The 17,150-nt window shown below is 37.3% G+C and overlaps 1 protein-coding gene across 1 annotated transcript in view; it reads left to right on the plus strand.

Annotated features, from left to right (window-relative positions):
* DNAH12 (dynein axonemal heavy chain 12) overlaps nucleotides 1-17,150 on the plus strand; it is a 175,832-nt gene that overhangs the window by 48,358 nt on the left and 110,324 nt on the right. The window contains exons 18-29 of the mRNA XM_070455873.1: nucleotides 2,380-2,565; nucleotides 3,238-3,438; nucleotides 5,115-5,309; nucleotides 6,597-6,718; nucleotides 6,813-7,095; nucleotides 9,841-9,960; nucleotides 10,267-10,423; nucleotides 10,654-10,826; nucleotides 14,500-14,652; nucleotides 15,125-15,364; nucleotides 15,702-15,947; nucleotides 16,276-16,395. Of these exons, the coding sequence (XP_070311974.1) occupies nucleotides 2,380-2,565; nucleotides 3,238-3,438; nucleotides 5,115-5,309; nucleotides 6,597-6,718; nucleotides 6,813-7,095; nucleotides 9,841-9,960; nucleotides 10,267-10,423; nucleotides 10,654-10,826; nucleotides 14,500-14,652; nucleotides 15,125-15,364; nucleotides 15,702-15,947; nucleotides 16,276-16,395 (2,196 nt within the window). The remainder of the gene's footprint in view (nucleotides 1-2,379; nucleotides 2,566-3,237; nucleotides 3,439-5,114; nucleotides 5,310-6,596; nucleotides 6,719-6,812; nucleotides 7,096-9,840; nucleotides 9,961-10,266; nucleotides 10,424-10,653; nucleotides 10,827-14,499; nucleotides 14,653-15,124; nucleotides 15,365-15,701; nucleotides 15,948-16,275; nucleotides 16,396-17,150) is intronic.

Consider the following 17,150-nt stretch of genomic DNA (forward strand, 5'->3'; position numbering starts at 1 on the left):
TGTGAATGTCTTTGTCTCTTCTTCAGAGATAAAGATAAATCTGAAAAATAACCTTTCCAGGTAAAGTTTTCTTGGTTGTAGTTTTTTCCTTTCATCATTTTGAATATATTGTTCTACTTCCTTCTGCAGAGTTCCTGCTGAAAAGTCTGCTTAAGGTCTTATGGGAGTTCCTTTGTACAATACATAACTAGTTGCTTTTCTCTTGTTGCTTTTAAGATTCTCTCTTTAATTTTCATCGTTTTAATTATAATGTGTCTTGGTGTGGACCTGTTTGGGTTCATCTTGTTTGAGATTTTTCTGTGCTTCCTAGAGGAGGATATTTATTTCCTTCTCTAGGTTAGGGAAGTTTTCAGCTAATATTTCCTCAAAGAAGTCGCTCCTCCTTTCTCTCAATTTTCTCCTTCTGGGGCCCCTATAACATGAAAGTGAGTACACTTGATGTTGTCTCAGAAGTCTCTCAAATTATCATTGTTTTTTAAAATCCTTTTTTTCTTTTTTCCTGCTTAGCCTGGGTGATATCTGCTACTCCATCTTCCAAATCACTGATCTGTCCTTCTGTATTATCCTGTCTACTGTTGATACTTTCTAGTATGTTTTTCATTTCAGTTAATATATTCTTCAGCTCTGACTGGTTCTTCTTTATATTTTCTAACTCTTAGTTGAGATTCTGTGTTTGTCCATTCTTCTTCTAAGTTCATTGGGCATCTGTATATTACCTTGAACTCTATATTGGGTAGATTGCTTATTTGCATTTAATATAGTTCTTCTTCTGAGGTTTTGTCTTGTTAGTTTGCTTGGAACATATTCCTCTTGTCTCCTCGTTTTGCCTAATTCCCTGTGGTCATGTTTGTATATTGACTAGGACTGTTAGGTCTCTTGATCTTGGAGAAGTGACATTATATAGGAGACATCCTATATGGCCCAGCAGCACACTCCGTTCTGGCACTAGACCTGTCTGCTCCCGGGGTGTCTCCTATTCATACCACGTGCTTCCTTACGTTGTGGAAGGGCTAACTGTTGAGGGTATAAGTGGGGCTGGCCCTTGGCCTGTCTGGCTGCATTGCTGTGGCTCATGCAGTTGTTGTCAGTGCCCTGGTGGGCACGGCGGTCTCCTGGTGAGGCTGACTTGCGCTGGGCAGTGCCCCTGCTTCAGGCTCATTGTGGGTGGGGCAGCCTCTTTCTGTGTTTGACTGTGTAGCCTGGTGGCGCACAGTTTCTGTGGGCCCTCCAGGGGCCAGGGCAAGCACCCAGCACTAACAGGCTAGAGGGAGAATTCCTAAGTGGTACTTGCTGGTGATCCTCACAATGGCTGCCACCTGCATCTCGGTCCCCAGGGCGAGTCCCGGAGGCCTCCTGCCTCTCTGATAGGCTCTCCAAAATCAGCAAGTGGGTCTGACACAGGTGCCTCTCAAATTTCTGCATCTTTGCTGGAACTTGGACCATGTGGGCTTCTGCCTGTACCCTTTAAGAGCATAGTCTTTGTTTCCTATAACCTCTGTCTCTCCTGCATGGAAGCCCAACTGGCTTTCAAAGCCAAACATTCTGGAGGCTTGTCTTCCCAGAGCCAGACCTCCAGGCAGGGGGCCCAAAGTGGGCCTTAGACCCTGGGCTCCTTGGAGAGGAGCTCTGCAGCGGTCGTGTTCCTTTCACTCTGTGTCACTGACCCAGGGTTTGGTTTCCGGCCAGGCTGCATCTCCACCCCTTCTGCCTATTTCATTGTCATACCTTCTTTGCCCGTCTGAGGAGCTGAGTTCAGGGCCTTCCTACACTGCCATCTTGATCCCACTCCTGCTCTGTAGCTTTTATTCATTTACACTACCTCAGTGGCTGAGAGACTCAGTGCAGTGTTGATTAGAAGTATTACCGGTGTGCTTGTTTGTTTCTGATTGTAAAGGAAATGTTTTAATATCAGTATTGAAAGTGATGAATCAAGAGTTTTTGCTGAGTATTTTTTTATTTCCAGATGGTTATATTTTGATATTTTGGTGCAGGCTTTTTTCCCATTTACACTATGTATGTGTGTATATATTTATATATTATGTTATACTACATATTTCTCCATATAATTATAGAATAAACATGACTTTGTATTTCTATAATACTGTGATAATTTTAATTATTGTAGTCCTAGCACATACTTTAATATCTTACAGGACATTTACCACCACCCCTCCTTTTTTCACACTTGTAGTTTTCTTGGCTATTTCTACATGTTTATTTGTGCAGATGAACTTTAGAATAATTTTGTTAGTTTCTCTCCCCTCCTGAATCTAACTCATTAAACATTAAATGAGCTCATTAAATATATTACATAATTTCAAGTGTATGAGCATGAAAGTCAAGTGAGTGACTCATTATTGTTTCTATTTTCACCATTAGGATTACATCCCTACTGTCTCTATCCTTTGCAATCCAGGAATGAGAGCACGTCATTGGAAGCAGTTATCAGAGATTGTAGGCTATGACTTAACTCCAGACTCTGGAACTACACTGAAGAAAGTTTTAAAATTAAACCTTGCACCATACTTGGACAAATTTGAAGTGATAAGTGCAGGTGCAAGCAAGGTAAATATGCAGATCAACTGAAATACCTTATTTGATGAGTTTGTTAATTAAATAATCATAGTTTTAGTTGTGGTTGAATGTATAGTTTGGGATAGCAGTCGGAGAACCTGGGGAAAAGTGGTAGAAGGCCATTCATATTTTTCCCCCACAAAGTCTGTACTTCTGTATGATTCCCTTGTCCTGAATCCAGAGTAGAAATGGTTCCTTTGACCTCTTCTTAATTCTGCCACATTCTGATATGCATGGATGATATGCTAGTCTTGATATGTATTTTTTCCCATTAAGGATGGAAATGGATGCCTGTGTATGTGGCATGTGATATGTATGTATTCTAGGCAGAGTAAGTATGGCCCTGTAGTCTTCTTGAATACACTGAAAACATCTTCAGACTGTAGACTGAAAAAAGGCACCTCAGGGAAAATCCAGCAGGTCTTTCATACTGTTGTCTGTTTTGATACTGACAGCTTTGAAAACAAGTGAATTTTTAAAAACTACGTTGTCATTCACTATAGGAATTGTATAGTTGTTTAAAACATTTTCTAACTTAAAGACAGTTGCAGAATATCTTACAAAAATGCACCAAATGCTTACTAAATTCACTAGGGAAAGTCCATACATATAGTAAATAAGATTCCTTATTCATCATCCCATTCTCTTTTTTATCCTGTTTAGGAATTTTCATTAGAGAAAGCCATGCATACAATGATGGGAACTTGGGATGATATTACTTTTCATATAAGTTTATATCGTGATACTGGAGTCTGTATTCTTTCTTCAGTAGATGAGATTCAGGCTCTCCTTGATGATCAAATTATAAAAACTCAGACAATGAGAGGCTCACCGTTCATCAAACCATTTGAAAAGGAGATCAAGGTTTGTTAAATGTGATAATCAACTCCTGGTCATTTATAAAGATTGAAATTTATTACATATTTACTCTCGTGGGAATAAGTAAATTTGTTGGATAGCTTTGTTGAAATACAGGAACAGATATCTACCTTAAAATTAATGTGAAAATATGTAGAACAGATGAGACATTAATGATTTTGAAAATGATGTTTTATTAAGAAAAATCATAAAACAAATGATGTTTTATTAAGAAAAATCTTCTCCAATGACAGTGATAGATTTGGAAGGAAAACAGTTGGTATTATTTAATCTAACTTTAGATAGCCTAGGCCCTGTTTCATAGGATGTTCTTGTAACTTTTAGTGAAGTTCTATATACAGTACTTTGTATTTGAGAACTAGCTTGAGAACCCTTTAGAATAATTAATGAATTATTTTCCACTTAAGAAAACAAGTGATATTTGAGACTGTAAGATTATTTAATGTCATGACCTTATAGTTGATGTGGGTAAATACAGAAAGCAAATAAATTATAATAACTAGGAGCTTTAGTATCACTATTCTAACTGGAGACTATATAAAGTGGAGAAAAGATCAACAACAACTGGATTTTCTCCCTAGTATGTATTGACTTCTAAATATGTGCCAGATACTACTCTAGGAGCTTTACAATTATTAACTCATTTAATCTGCAGAGCAGACAACCAGTTTAGGCACATTATTATCAGTATTCATAGATAAGGAAACCAAGGATAGAAAATTTACCCAAGTTCACACAGCTAAAAATGACAAAGCTGAAATTCAAAATAAAGCAGTCTGGTTTTAATTTAAGCATAGTGTTGTTATGGGGCACCTTAGCTTTGAATATTTGGAGAAGACAAAGAGTTATGTTCTTCTAAAAGGCCTGCACATCTTGCCTTGATTCAAGCTGACTTAACCCTTTCCTGATAAGATGTCTTTTGCAAGTACTTCTTCTTTGACAAGGGAGAATTTATAAGACAAATTTGAAAGCTCTCTTAGAGGTTTTCAAACAAAAATGTAAGGCCAATCTCTTGATATATAGGGTCTCAAGCCATAGATTTAAGAATCAAAGAGAGATTATATACATGATGCTTGGCTAATGAAATATCTAATGGATTCTTGGAGATGTGTGGTAATAAGATTCCCCCCTCCAAATTGGGTTGACGTAGAGCAAATTGTGTTGACCTTTCTCAACGTGGCACTAATGACATTTTGGGGTAAATAATTCTTTGTTGTGGAAGTTGTCCTGTATTTAACAGCATCCATGACCTTTGTCCACTTGATATAAGTAGAACCCTCACCCTACTAGTTGTGACAAATGAAAATGCCTCCAGACATTGTGAAATGTCCTTTGGGGTGAGGGCAAAATAGCCCCTAGGTTGATAACCACTGGTGTGGGGCAGGATATATTCCTGGATGCTTTTTAAAGTTGAGACAGTTCACCTAGGGATTAGGAAATTGGTCTAAATAACTATAGTCATTTACAGTTGTGAGTTTCAATGATTTAGGAAAACTTCAGACCTCCTAGTTTTTCAAAGCCAGTGTGAGACACCCACAAGTGACTTTGAGCTGTTTTGCACTGATTCAAAAATAACAGTGAATTTTAAATGCATAGCATTTGTTATAATTTATAGGTTTCCTTTAATAACTGTAATTCAGCATAATATGCTTTCCTTTAAGGCCTGGGAGGACCGTTTGATTCGAATACAAGAAACAATTGATGAATGGTTAAAGGTACAAGCTCACTGGCTATACTTGGAGCCCATTTTTTGCTCTGAGGATATCATGCAACAGATGCCAGAAGAAGGGCGTCAGTTTCAGACAGTAGACAGACACTGGAGGGATATCATGAAGTTTTGTGCGAAAGATCCAAAGGTGAAGCATTTGTTTTCTCTCTTTCGAATAAATAGGAAACCTTTATTTCTGGCTATTAGAAAAGGCATTTCACTTTTTTTCCAACTACAGAAATAAAACCTACTGGTTGTGTACAAACTGGAAAGCTCAGGAAAATAAAGGAAGCGTAAATAACTTTACTTTTCAGTTCTTATGATACACTGTTCATAACCCTTTAGTATGCATAATGGAGCTGCTTCAAATGTGCATTTAACTTACTTGACTTCTAGAATGTATACTCCATGCTTTCTCTTGTAAAATAAATAGTAAAATAAAATGAAGAAAGCAAGAGGGTGGGGGAGAGAGAGGGAAAAGAGAGAGAGAATGAATATGATTGGATGTGAGTCATGCAGGTGACTCACCTGACATTCTACTCCGTGACTCTATATGCTTGCAGTGATGGGAAAGAGAGTCAGCAGTTCTGTCAGCTGGTCTCACTTGCTATGTGTCTCTCCTAGTGATTATAGCACCCTGTTGAATGTGATTTTAATGTTGAAAGGCAGACCAGGTATTTTTCATACACATAGATATATATACCAAAAAAATCTGGTACCCAACTGAATAAATAACATTTTATTTCAATGCTGGATGAAAAAGTAGCTGTGCTGGACTTTTGAGAGTCAATAGTACTAAAATTTATGTTTGAAAGATTTCCCTTACGTGTTGATTTTAGAACCTTTCTAGGACATTATTTCTTAGAGAACTGAAATCAGAAGTTGTTTTTTTTTTTTTTTTCTGCAAAGGGTTGCATGGTAAATACTTGAAGCTTTATGAGACCTACTGTGTTTTTTTATAACTACTCAATTCTGCTATTGTAGCAAGAAAGCGGCCAAAGACAATATGTAACTGAATGGATGTGTCCATGCAATAATGTAACTGTTTGTGGACACTGACATTTTCATGTGCTATGAGATGGTTTTCTTCTTTTAATTTATTGAACCTTTTAAAAGTGTAAAAATAGAATGTTTATAGTTGACAGTTGTAAATGTAAAAATTAAATCACAAACAAAGCTCGCATATTCTTCCCCTATCATTCAAAAAATACAGGAAGAATGAAAATATGTATGACAATCATAATTTCTCATTTACAACTATCAACTTTGGGTAAGAATACTTATGATTTACTGAATTTTAATAGTTTTACATTATGAAAAACTTCCTGACAATTTTCATAGGTCTTTTGACATCTTAACATTTTTGAGGTATAAGTTAATGTTGAGATCTTATCATTATATCTAGTTCTGACCTGAATGAATGGGTTTCTTTTAGGTTCTTGCTGCTACTTCTTTAACAGGTTTACTGGAAAAACTGCAGAACTGCAATGAACTTTTGGAGAAAATTATGAAAGGCCTTAATGCATATCTTGAAAAAAAACGACTTTTCTTCCCTCGGTATGATGAATAATCAATTGTGTTATCATTAAAGCATTTTCTGAGGTGCAATGAATTATAACTAAAACTTTTGTCTTTGCATGGTTTTCCCTAGTTTTTTCTTCTTATCTAATGATGAAATGCTAGAGATTCTGTCAGAGACCAAAGATCCACTTAGAGTTCAGCCTCACTTGAAAAAATGCTTTGAAGGCATCGCCAAATTGGAGTTCCTTCCCAATTTGGATATTAAGGCCATGTATAGCTCTGAAGGTGAGCGAGTGGAGCTGATTGCACTAATTTCCACGTCTGCAGCTCAAGGTGCCGTGGAAAAGTGGCTCATTCAAGTAGAAGATTTGATGCTTCGAAGTATTCATGATGTGATTGCTGCAGCCAGGCTGGTGTGTTTCCTAGAATTTAATGTATATCCTATATTCTGTAATTCTCTTTTTTTTTTTTTAGGAGATTTTTGAATGAGTACCAGTAAATTAACACTTAAGGGTCTTACTCTTTTAAGCCATTTATTGTTTTTTTTTTTTTTTACTCTGTTCCTAAAATTATTATTAAAGTAATAATGGTAGTAAGAATTTATAATAGTGTGCAATTAGGTGCTCAAAAAAGAAAAAAGGTGCTATGAGAAAGAGTAATAAGGTGTATCTGATTTGGAGTGGAGAAGGTAGGTTACTAGTGATAGGCTCTTAGAGAAAGTAAAATTGAAAGCAAGACCCAAAGGGTAAGTAGGAATTAACCAAATAGAGAGCAAATGGAAGATCATCTAGGGTATCCTGTGTGAAGGCCCTAGGGTCAGAAAGAATCTCAGACAATTACTTAAAAACTCAAAATGAGATAAACAAACATTAAAGGAGGATCTAAAATACTTGAGAGAAATATAGCACATAGGCACTACTTGTACCTCACTTAGGCTAATTCAATTAACCATACTTGAATGGTAATAAATTTCAGCATGTTTCTTCCTCTAGGGCCACAAAGAAACAGTTGTACAGTAAAAATACCATTTAAGAGGCATTGCAGGGCCTTCCCTTGTGGGTCTGTGGCTAGGACTCTGAGCTACCAGTGCAGGGGGCCTGGGTTTAATCCCTGGTCAGGGAACTAGATCCCACATGCAGTCTTACAAGCTGCAACTTAAGTCCTGGCTCAGCCAAATAAATATATGTTTTTTTAAAAAAAGGCATTGCAGCCTTATATCCAACAACACACTTTGAGTAAGAATCCTTTTTCCTTTTTCCTTCACCAAGAGCCCTATGAGAATCATCTTATAGTGTCTATTCTGTTCAGGTTCAAATTTCCTGCAGATAAATCTTGACTTTTTCTCTCCATCTTCTATCTCTGATTCCAAAGCACAAAGGAAAAAAAATCAACATTGTCCATGAAAGTATTTCCTTAATCCATATAGAAACTTACCTTCTGTGTACCTAGCAATGGCTCATCCACTCTTTGAAACTTAACCTTCTTTGAAACCTAGGTTAGTTTGTTATTTGCATTTATTCATAAATATTTATAAATATTATAAATGTTTGGTATTTTTAAAATGTCATGGATTTCCTTAGTGTGGCTCAGACAGTAAAGAATAACCTGGGTTGGGAAGATTCCCTGGAGAAGCGCATGACTACCCACTCCAATATTCTTGATTGGAGAATTCCATGGAGAGAGAAGCCTGGCAGGCTACAGTATATGGTATCACAAAGAGTCAGACAAGACTGAGCAACTAACACTTTCACTTTTTTCATAAATATTACTAAAAATGCATTTTAATAGTTAATATTTATATCCTATGCTTCCTTTGTGGCTCAGCTGGTAAAGAATCTGCCTGCAGTGCGGGAGACCTGGGTTCAATCCCTGGGTTGGGAAGATCCCCTGGAGGAGGAAATGGCAACCCACTCCAGAATTCTGGCCTGGAGAATTCCATGATCTGTGTAGTCCATTGGGTCACAAAGAATCGGACACAACTGAGCAACTTCACTTTCACTTTCATCCTTAATGCTTAATATTTTTATATCCAAGATGGTGTCATTGTATTACAAATATAGTTTCCAGGGAATTCCCTGGTGGTCCAGGGGTTAGGACTTGGTGCTTTCACTGCCGTGCCCTGGGTTCAATCCTTGGTCAAGGAACTAAGATCCCACAAGCTATGCAACACAGCCAATAAATAGATAAATATGTGTATACACATGGATATAAATTCCATTAGTATCAGCTTTATACTTTGCTCTGCGTTTTTTTTCCAGCTTTTAATTTAGTTCTGTTATCGTTTACTTTTGAAACAAGTTATTTTAAAAATTTTATTTATTTTTATTTTTTAATGGTGGAACATTGCCTTAAAATGTGTTGGTTTGTGCTATACGACAACATGAGTCAGTCATAATTGTATTTGTATCTCCTTCCTCTTGAGCCTCTCTCCCCTCCTCCCATCCCACTGCTCTAGGTCATCACAGAGCACCAGGTGGCACAAATTATTTTTAAAGGACCATCCCTCCAATAAATCCATTTAAATGCATTTTGAACATAAAACATTTTGGAAGAAATGAAAGTATACTTTGAACTCATAGCATAGATTGTTCAATTGTGTATAACTGGACAAATATATAATTGTTCAAATTATATACACTGGTCATACAAGTTTTTATAAAAACTATGGATAAATAATACAAGGGTTCTAGCTACTAAGTCAGTCTAGCTACAAGATGGTGTAGTCTTCCTTTCAGTTAAATCTTGGCATCAATATATGTAAGTTGCTAGACTGATTTATTTTTTAAGTTTAATAAACCCTCATATCTCATTATGATAGAAGTAATGTGTATATTATGTAGAAAACGGACAACTCCCCACAGCAAAGAAACATAAAAATCCTATGGAAAATAGCATTCCGAAGAATCAACAGATTCTTCCAGAGATAACTGATTATTGACATATGGGTGCTCATCTTTCTATTCTTTTATCAATAAACAAATATTTTAAAAATATGACTTGTAAAAAAATTTCAGATCTTTTAAAATAGTCATCTAAAATTTTTCATGAATATAGTCTAGCCTACAAATGTAACCAATACCATACTTACTTACTGTTAATCATTAAGCTTTTTTCCTCTTGTCACCTTTTAAACTTAGAAATACACTTTAATCATTCAGGCTTATCCAGAATCTGCAAGAAGAGACTGGGTTCGAGAGTGGCCTGGCCAAGTGGTACTTTGTGTTTCTCAAATGTTCTGGACCTCTGAGACACAGGAAGTTATAAGTGGTGGAACGGAGGTAAAGCATTATTTTAAATAACATTCTTTTCTACATGCTATGTTTTTTTATTTTTATTTTTAGTTAGCTTATTTATCATTTTCAAGGGCAGTCTTCCCCCACTTTCTACGTGTAGCATTAAAATTGCACAATTATTTAAAAATTTGTTCTTAATTTGTATTATGCATAGACAAAATTCTCTTCTAGAATTCATTTTTATATTGAGCTACATTGTGAAGTCAGAATCATTTTGTTAAAGAGTAGGTATATAAAATGCACACTTTTTCTACTATATAATGTTAGTTTAATTGCTTTTTTATTTTGTAGGGATTAAAGAAGTACTATAAGGAACTTCAGAATCAACTAAATGATATTGTGGAGCTGGTAAGAGGAAAACTATCAAAGCAGACCAGGATTACTCTGGGGGCTTTGGTTACTATCGATGTCCATGCTAGAGATGTGGTCATGGACATGATTGATATGGGTATGTGACTTCTTTTTAATATTGAAGATAAAATATGGATAGTTTCTAGAAACAAGAACTTATAAGTCTTTTTCTCATTCAGCAAAATTTATTTTATATGATCTTTTCTATAAATTAGAAAATGTGAATTATTTTAATGTTAATACTTTTGTAAACAATGACAAAATATCTAGTTTTCAAATTATTTCCATTTCAGGATTATGTGTCTTGTTTTACTTTATTCCTTCCAGGCGTCTCAAATGATACAGATTTCCAGTGGCTTGCTCAGCTTCGGTATTATTGGGAATATGACAACGCTCGAGTTCGTATCATTAATTGCAATGTAAAATATGCTTATGAATATCTTGGTAACTCACCTCGACTTGTCATTACTCCTCTAACTGACAGATGTTACAGAACATTGGTATGTGTTTAAATTATTTTAATTTACACATTAAAGATTGCTATTTGATTTGGTGTCATATTTTCATGTCCAAATTTAACATGGCTATCCTTATTTCATTCTCTTATCTGTATAGTAGACTATAGCTATAGTCAAAGGAAGGATAGCTTCCTTTCCTAATCCCAAATTCCCTTTATGTGAAGTTATAATAATGAATATTTACTTCTGAGTGCTTTAGTAGAATATGAGTGTGTTTGAATTCTAATGTTTGAAAATCATGAGCCACACTCCCTTTGGGGGTAATTAGAAAAAGGAAGGTACTGGAGATTTAAAGAAAAAGCCAGAGCTTCAGAAAATGACATCAGTTCTGGGATGGGTGGAGTTCTCCCATCTCTCCATCAGTGGAGTTCTGGGAGAGATGACAAGATGAAGGAAGTACGTTTGAGCCTTAGAACTCCAAGTTGGTGTTGTTGAATAGGAGAGGGAGAGCTGAAGTGTAAGCAGGTGATACTGAGGGCTGCCCTTGTTGGGAAGCTATGGAAGATAAAGCCATGACTACAAAACAAACAAGCAAAACACCTCTGGGAATAGTGTTGTCAGATAAAATACAAGACTTTCAGGTTAATTTGAATTTCAAATCAATAGCAAAAAATCTGTTAGTAGAAGTATGTTCTAATTATTACATGGGCATACTTATACTAACAAATTATCCATTGTTTATCTGATTTTCAAATTTAACTGGGCATCCTGTATTTTTATTTGCTAAACCTGGCAACCCTATCTGGGAATTGAGGGGGAGACTCAATAAACAACCTAGAGGGGCAGGATGGGGTGGGAGGTTTGTATACCTGTGACTGATTCATGTTGGTGTATGGCAGAAACCAACAAAATACTGTAAAGCAATTATCCTTCCATTAACAAAAAAAGAAACATCAATCCACTTGTAAGTTAAAGTGTCTTTGAGTTGTCTGTACGCAGAGATAAAACGGGGATTATTGGGCAAATGATTGTCTAGGGAATGTTCTCAGTAAAAGCCTGTAAGAAAATGAAGAAAGCAGAGGGGGAAGCTAAGCAAGGATGTGGTTTCTGTGGATGTACAGCCTAGCCTGATCTCACGGGGAGCTTTGGAGCATGAATGGCATCACAGACATACTTCACTTTATTAAGGCAAAGAGGTCTAACTTTTCTATCCCTTTATTGTCACCGGCTATGGGTCCCTCCTGAGCTAGGGGTGTGAATAAGCATTCAGATGTTTGTGAATGAGGGAGTTCCTGACTGAGGGCAAATCTCAGGAGACAAGGACAGTTGTGAGCTACTTGTAGATGACACCCACAGCAATCAGAAGGACGGAAGCAATGAACAGTAAAAGAATCTGAGTACAGTTGTAGTGCATCTGTGATAAAATATTTCACCAAATCCTCTTTCTCAAGAAGCTACCTGAAGGCCGGACCGTGTCTGTCTTGTCCTCTGCTCTAGTGATGGACAAGTACATAAGTTACTCCCTAGGATTTGTTGAGTAAATGAATCTCAAGCTGCTGTGTCCTGTCTCAGAGCTCACTGAAGTGAGCTGTGAATATTTGTAAGATGGACCTTAGCAACTTTGAGGCATAAAATCAAAATCACATTAAACCCTTGTATACAACACTGAACACTGGGAAAATCTCCTACTGTAGTTAATATCCATGATAAAGGGAACACATTTATAAGCATTTTGGGGAAATTTTTATAAAGAAAGGAGAGACTGAGGTTTTTAGCAGTCACATTAATGGACATTAACAGTATAGCATTTACTACAAATGTATGATGGGTAAAGTATCATTGATATTGGATTTATTTAATAAGTTGTCTCTGTTGTTTGATTTTTGTGAAAATATTTAAGGTTTTCATAGGTCTATTCATTATTTTTTAAAATGTTTAGTTTCTTAGAGCAGTTTTAGGTTCACAGAAAAATTAAGCAGAAGGAATAGAGAGTTCCCGTATACTCCCTGTCCCGCCATGTATACAGTCTTGGCCCTTTAACCCTATTTTATCTAAAAGTAGTTAAGTTTCACAAACTCTCATAGAGTTTTTCATGAAACAAATTTCACAGTTAGAGTTGACTGTAACTTGTACGCTTCTAAGGATTTCCAGTCATTGTTACAGTCATTGTGCAGACTCAGAAAGAATTCAGATACTGCTGATGTTACTCTTAAGGAACCTAAAAACTAATTGAGAGGGGGAAAAAATGTACTTAGTTAACTGTAATGTAAGTGCTACTGAACTACGTTCAGTTGCCTAACTCATCACAGCAAGCCAAACGCTGAAATGCTGAGGTTTGCAGCAGAGAAAGTGTTTATTCACAGAGCAACCAAGCAAGGAGACAGGAAAACAACTTAGATCTCCCCCCTTGAAGGCGAAGGGCTCAGGGTATTCATGGGATAAAGCTGAGGTATGGGAAGCATGGGGAGGCTGTTGTCCCTCTGCTCGCATGCAGCCAGGCCACAGGCGTTTTCATAGCTGCAAAGCTCAGAAAGGAGTGGAGTTAGCTTGCTCTGAGGGTGGAGTTTTTGGCCTCTGACATCAAAAGGTCACTGAGCTGACACTTGCCCCTGTCCAGATGGAGGATGGGTGGTCTTAACCCTCTGAATCAGCTCAAGCTTGATTTGACACAGAAGACTCCAGATGTGTAAAAAAACAGCTTGGGCGACCACCCCAGTGCCCAGGCTACACTTGGAAGATATGCCAGCTTATGGGAAAACAATAAAAGTGGAGTCCATGGGCAAAGGCTGGTCACAGTTTACCATGCATCAGTGGATAACTGGTAACTGGTTTCACAATGAAGGTGATACTACTGGTTAGAGAATACAGAGAGGTGCTATGGGGATGGAGAAAATGAAGAACATACCAAGAGTGGAATGATTACCAGAGCGAATCATAGACAAAAGTATATAGTAGGGCATCTCTTTATTTTCCCACTAATGGGCCTCCATGCATTACCATCCGTTTTTGGTGTTTTCTCTCTTTGCAGCTAGCTATCAAGATTGTCATAATTGGTCTCTACAACCATTTCTGGAAGCAGTTTTTTTTTTAAGTGGCATGTTATTTTTAATGTTTATTTCTTTATTTTTGGTGTGCTGCACAGGCAAGTTGTGGCAAGCCTCCCGCTGGCGTTGGCTTCTCTTGCTGCAGAGCGGAGGCTCGGGGGCGCTCAGGCTTGAGAAGCTGAGGCTCCCGAGCTCTAGAACACAGGCTGTAGTTGTGGTGCATGGGCTTACTTGCTCCGAAGCATGCAGAATTTTGCCAGATCAGGAATCACCCCCATGCCTCCTGCATTAGCAGGCAGATTCTTTACCCTTGAGCCACCAGGGAAGCCCTCCATGAGCACTTTTAATTAAACTTTTCTGATCAAATGTTAACACTTCAAGGCTGGATTCTCTTTGTTTCTAAAAAGGCAAATGGAATACATATGAAGTATTAGATGATAAGGAGATTCTCATACATTTTAACTTTTTTTAGATCCTTTAAACCACTTTCTCTTGGTGCTGCTACAGAAATGAGTTCTAAAAACCAATGATGTGTGTAATTGCATTACGGCCTCTGAAGCTACAAATAAGACTGAGTCCTTTTTATTCATATATGCAATTGTCCTATGATAGGGTTTTTGTTTGTTTGCAGTTAAGCATGAATTTCTTTTCACATTTATTTTTCTTTTCAGATAGGTGCCTTCTATTTAAACCTTGGAGGTGCTCCAGAAGGGCCAGCAGGTACGGGGAAAACGGAAACCACCAAAGACTTGGCTAAAGCTCTTGCCGTACAGTGTGTGGTGTTCAACTGCTCAGACGGGCTCGATTACCTAGCAATGGGAAAGGTAAAGTTACACATCAGATATTACAAGTAGTTTATTGTAAGGTCTAACTGCATAAGCCGAAGCAAATTCATATTTTAAACACTGATTGTGGTTTATGCATTGTTTGAGCTCTTTTTTTTTTTTTTTTTAATGGGTAAAGGCATTGTTTTTACCCCTTTGGGGTTTTTATTGAGCTTAACTTTCAGTTTTGACTTAAAAGCTTCGCAGGTTTCTCACACAGTAAAGAATCTTCCTGAAATGTGGGAGACCAGAGTTCAATCCCTGGGTTGGGAAGATCCCCTGGAGTGGGAAATGGCAATGTTCTCCTGTATTCTTGCCTGGAGTATTCCACGGACAGTACAGTCGACTCGCCAAGAGTCAGACGTAACTGAGCAACTAACACTCACACTTCAATTTTGACTTAAAAGGTTAAATATTTGTTTTAACAAAAGATGCCCTTTCCTATGAAAATCATTGTTTTTCTTGTCCTTAGTTTTTTAAAGGATTGGCTTCTTCTGGTGCTTGGGCTTGCTTCGATGAATTTAATCGAATTGAGTTGGAAGTGCTGTCAGTGGTAGCTCAACAGATCCTTTGCATTCAGAGAGCCATTCAGCAGAAGCTGGAAGTGTTCACTTTTGAAGGGACAGAACTTAAGCTCAATCCAAACTGTTTTGTAGCTATTACCATGAATCCCGGCTATGCAGGACGTTCTGAATTACCAGATAATCTTAAGGTAATATCTATTTTCTAAAGAGTGTAAATTTGGTAATCAGCATAATCTACTCAAAATGGTACAGTTTTCTCACATGTATTTGTAATCTCCCTTTTACCTTTTCCATTTGCTCTAAGATAAACCTGTAAAGATTTTTTTTAATGTCTAAAAAAATATTAGAATGTTAGAGTACATAAAACTGCTGAAATGCTACTGAACAAATTAAAGAGCTAATGAAAAGGTGCTGCACGGGGGGAATAAACTTGACTGTCAGCCCTTTATCTTTGGGTGCTTGTGCTCGGCTTTAAAACCTGTTTCCTTTATGCAAATAATATATTTCACTTGTTTTATGCTTCAGGTTCTTTTCAGAACAGTGGCTATGATGGTTCCAAACTATGCCCTCATAGCAGAAATCTCCCTCTACTCCTATGGATTTCTGAATGCAAAACCTCTGTCTGTGAAGATAGTAATGACCTATAGGCTCTGCTCAGAGCAGCTCTCATCACAGTTTCATTATGACTATGGAATGCGAGCAGTAAAAGCAGTTTTAATAGCCGCTGGAAACCTAAAACTAAAATTTCCAAATGAAAATGAAGATATACTTGTAAGTATTAAATATATATGTTGTGAAGGTTTCCATAAAAAGATAATTTTTTTTCAGCAAGGTTGATTGTGAACTATAGATAGGCAGATAAGAGTTGTTGCTTTGAGCCTTTTTATGTAGGGTTGAAATGACAGTTTTGAGATTCTGGTTTTCATTATAATTTGTAGGAATCCAAGGACCTTTCTGTTTGATAAGTGTAGTACTGGCTTTTTAGTATAGGGATTCCATGAAATAATATAAAACAAACTTTGACTTTGGTGAGGTAGGGGCAGGAGGAGGGCCAATACTGGCAATTTAATCTGTATTGCACTTTTTGATTGATTTTTAGCTTCTTCGATCAATTAAAGATGTAAATGAACCAAAGTTTTTGTCACATGATATACCCTTATTTAATGGAATAACTAGTGACTTATTTCCTGGTGTTAAACTTCCCGAAGCTGACTATAATGTAAGTAAACCTCTGAGAACGACTTGTTCTTCACATAAATTCATCTGGTGACTCAGTAGTTTTTTGAGTTTCATTAAATGAGTGAATTATTCTGTTAGGAAGATAAACCTCTATTTTGGCCACTCTGATTAATAAGGAAGAGTACAGTTTAGTGTGTGTGCCTAGTTGTTCAGTCGTGTCTGACTCTTTGCAACCCCATGGATTATAGCCTGCCGTGTTCCCCTGTCCATGGGATTTCCCAGGCAACAGTACTGAAGTAGGATGCCATGCCCTTCTCCAGGGAAATTTTAGTACTTTATGTTATGTGATACCAGGTTAACAAGTTTCAGGTCAAAGATAATGTTACCATAAGAGAACATATTTTATCTCCTGCATTCTATCTCATGATTTATAATATTTACTACTAAATATACTCCCCTGGTGGCTCAGATTGTAAAGAATCTGCCTGCAATGCAGGAGGCCTGGGTTCGACCCCTGCGTCAGGAAGATTCCCTGGAGAAGGGAATGGCTCCCCACTCCCGTACTTTTGCCTGGAGAATTGCCTGAACAGAGGAACCTGTAGGGCTACAGGCCATGGGGTTGCAAAGAATTGGACATGACTGAGCAACTAAGAGAATGTCAGTCTCAACCTGATAAATGTGTCCCTTAGTTTTTCAGGGTTCTCTGGGAAACTGCCAAATTTCTCCTTGTAGGTTTCGAGGCACCCCCGTGAGAAGGGGACATGTTCTCCAGTAATCCCTCTGTTCCCATCAGTT

This window comes from Odocoileus virginianus, chromosome 26 (genome assembly GCF_023699985.2).
Source record: "Odocoileus virginianus isolate 20LAN1187 ecotype Illinois chromosome 26, Ovbor_1.2, whole genome shotgun sequence".
NCBI classification, from domain to species: Eukaryota; Metazoa; Chordata; class Mammalia; order Artiodactyla; family Cervidae; genus Odocoileus; species Odocoileus virginianus.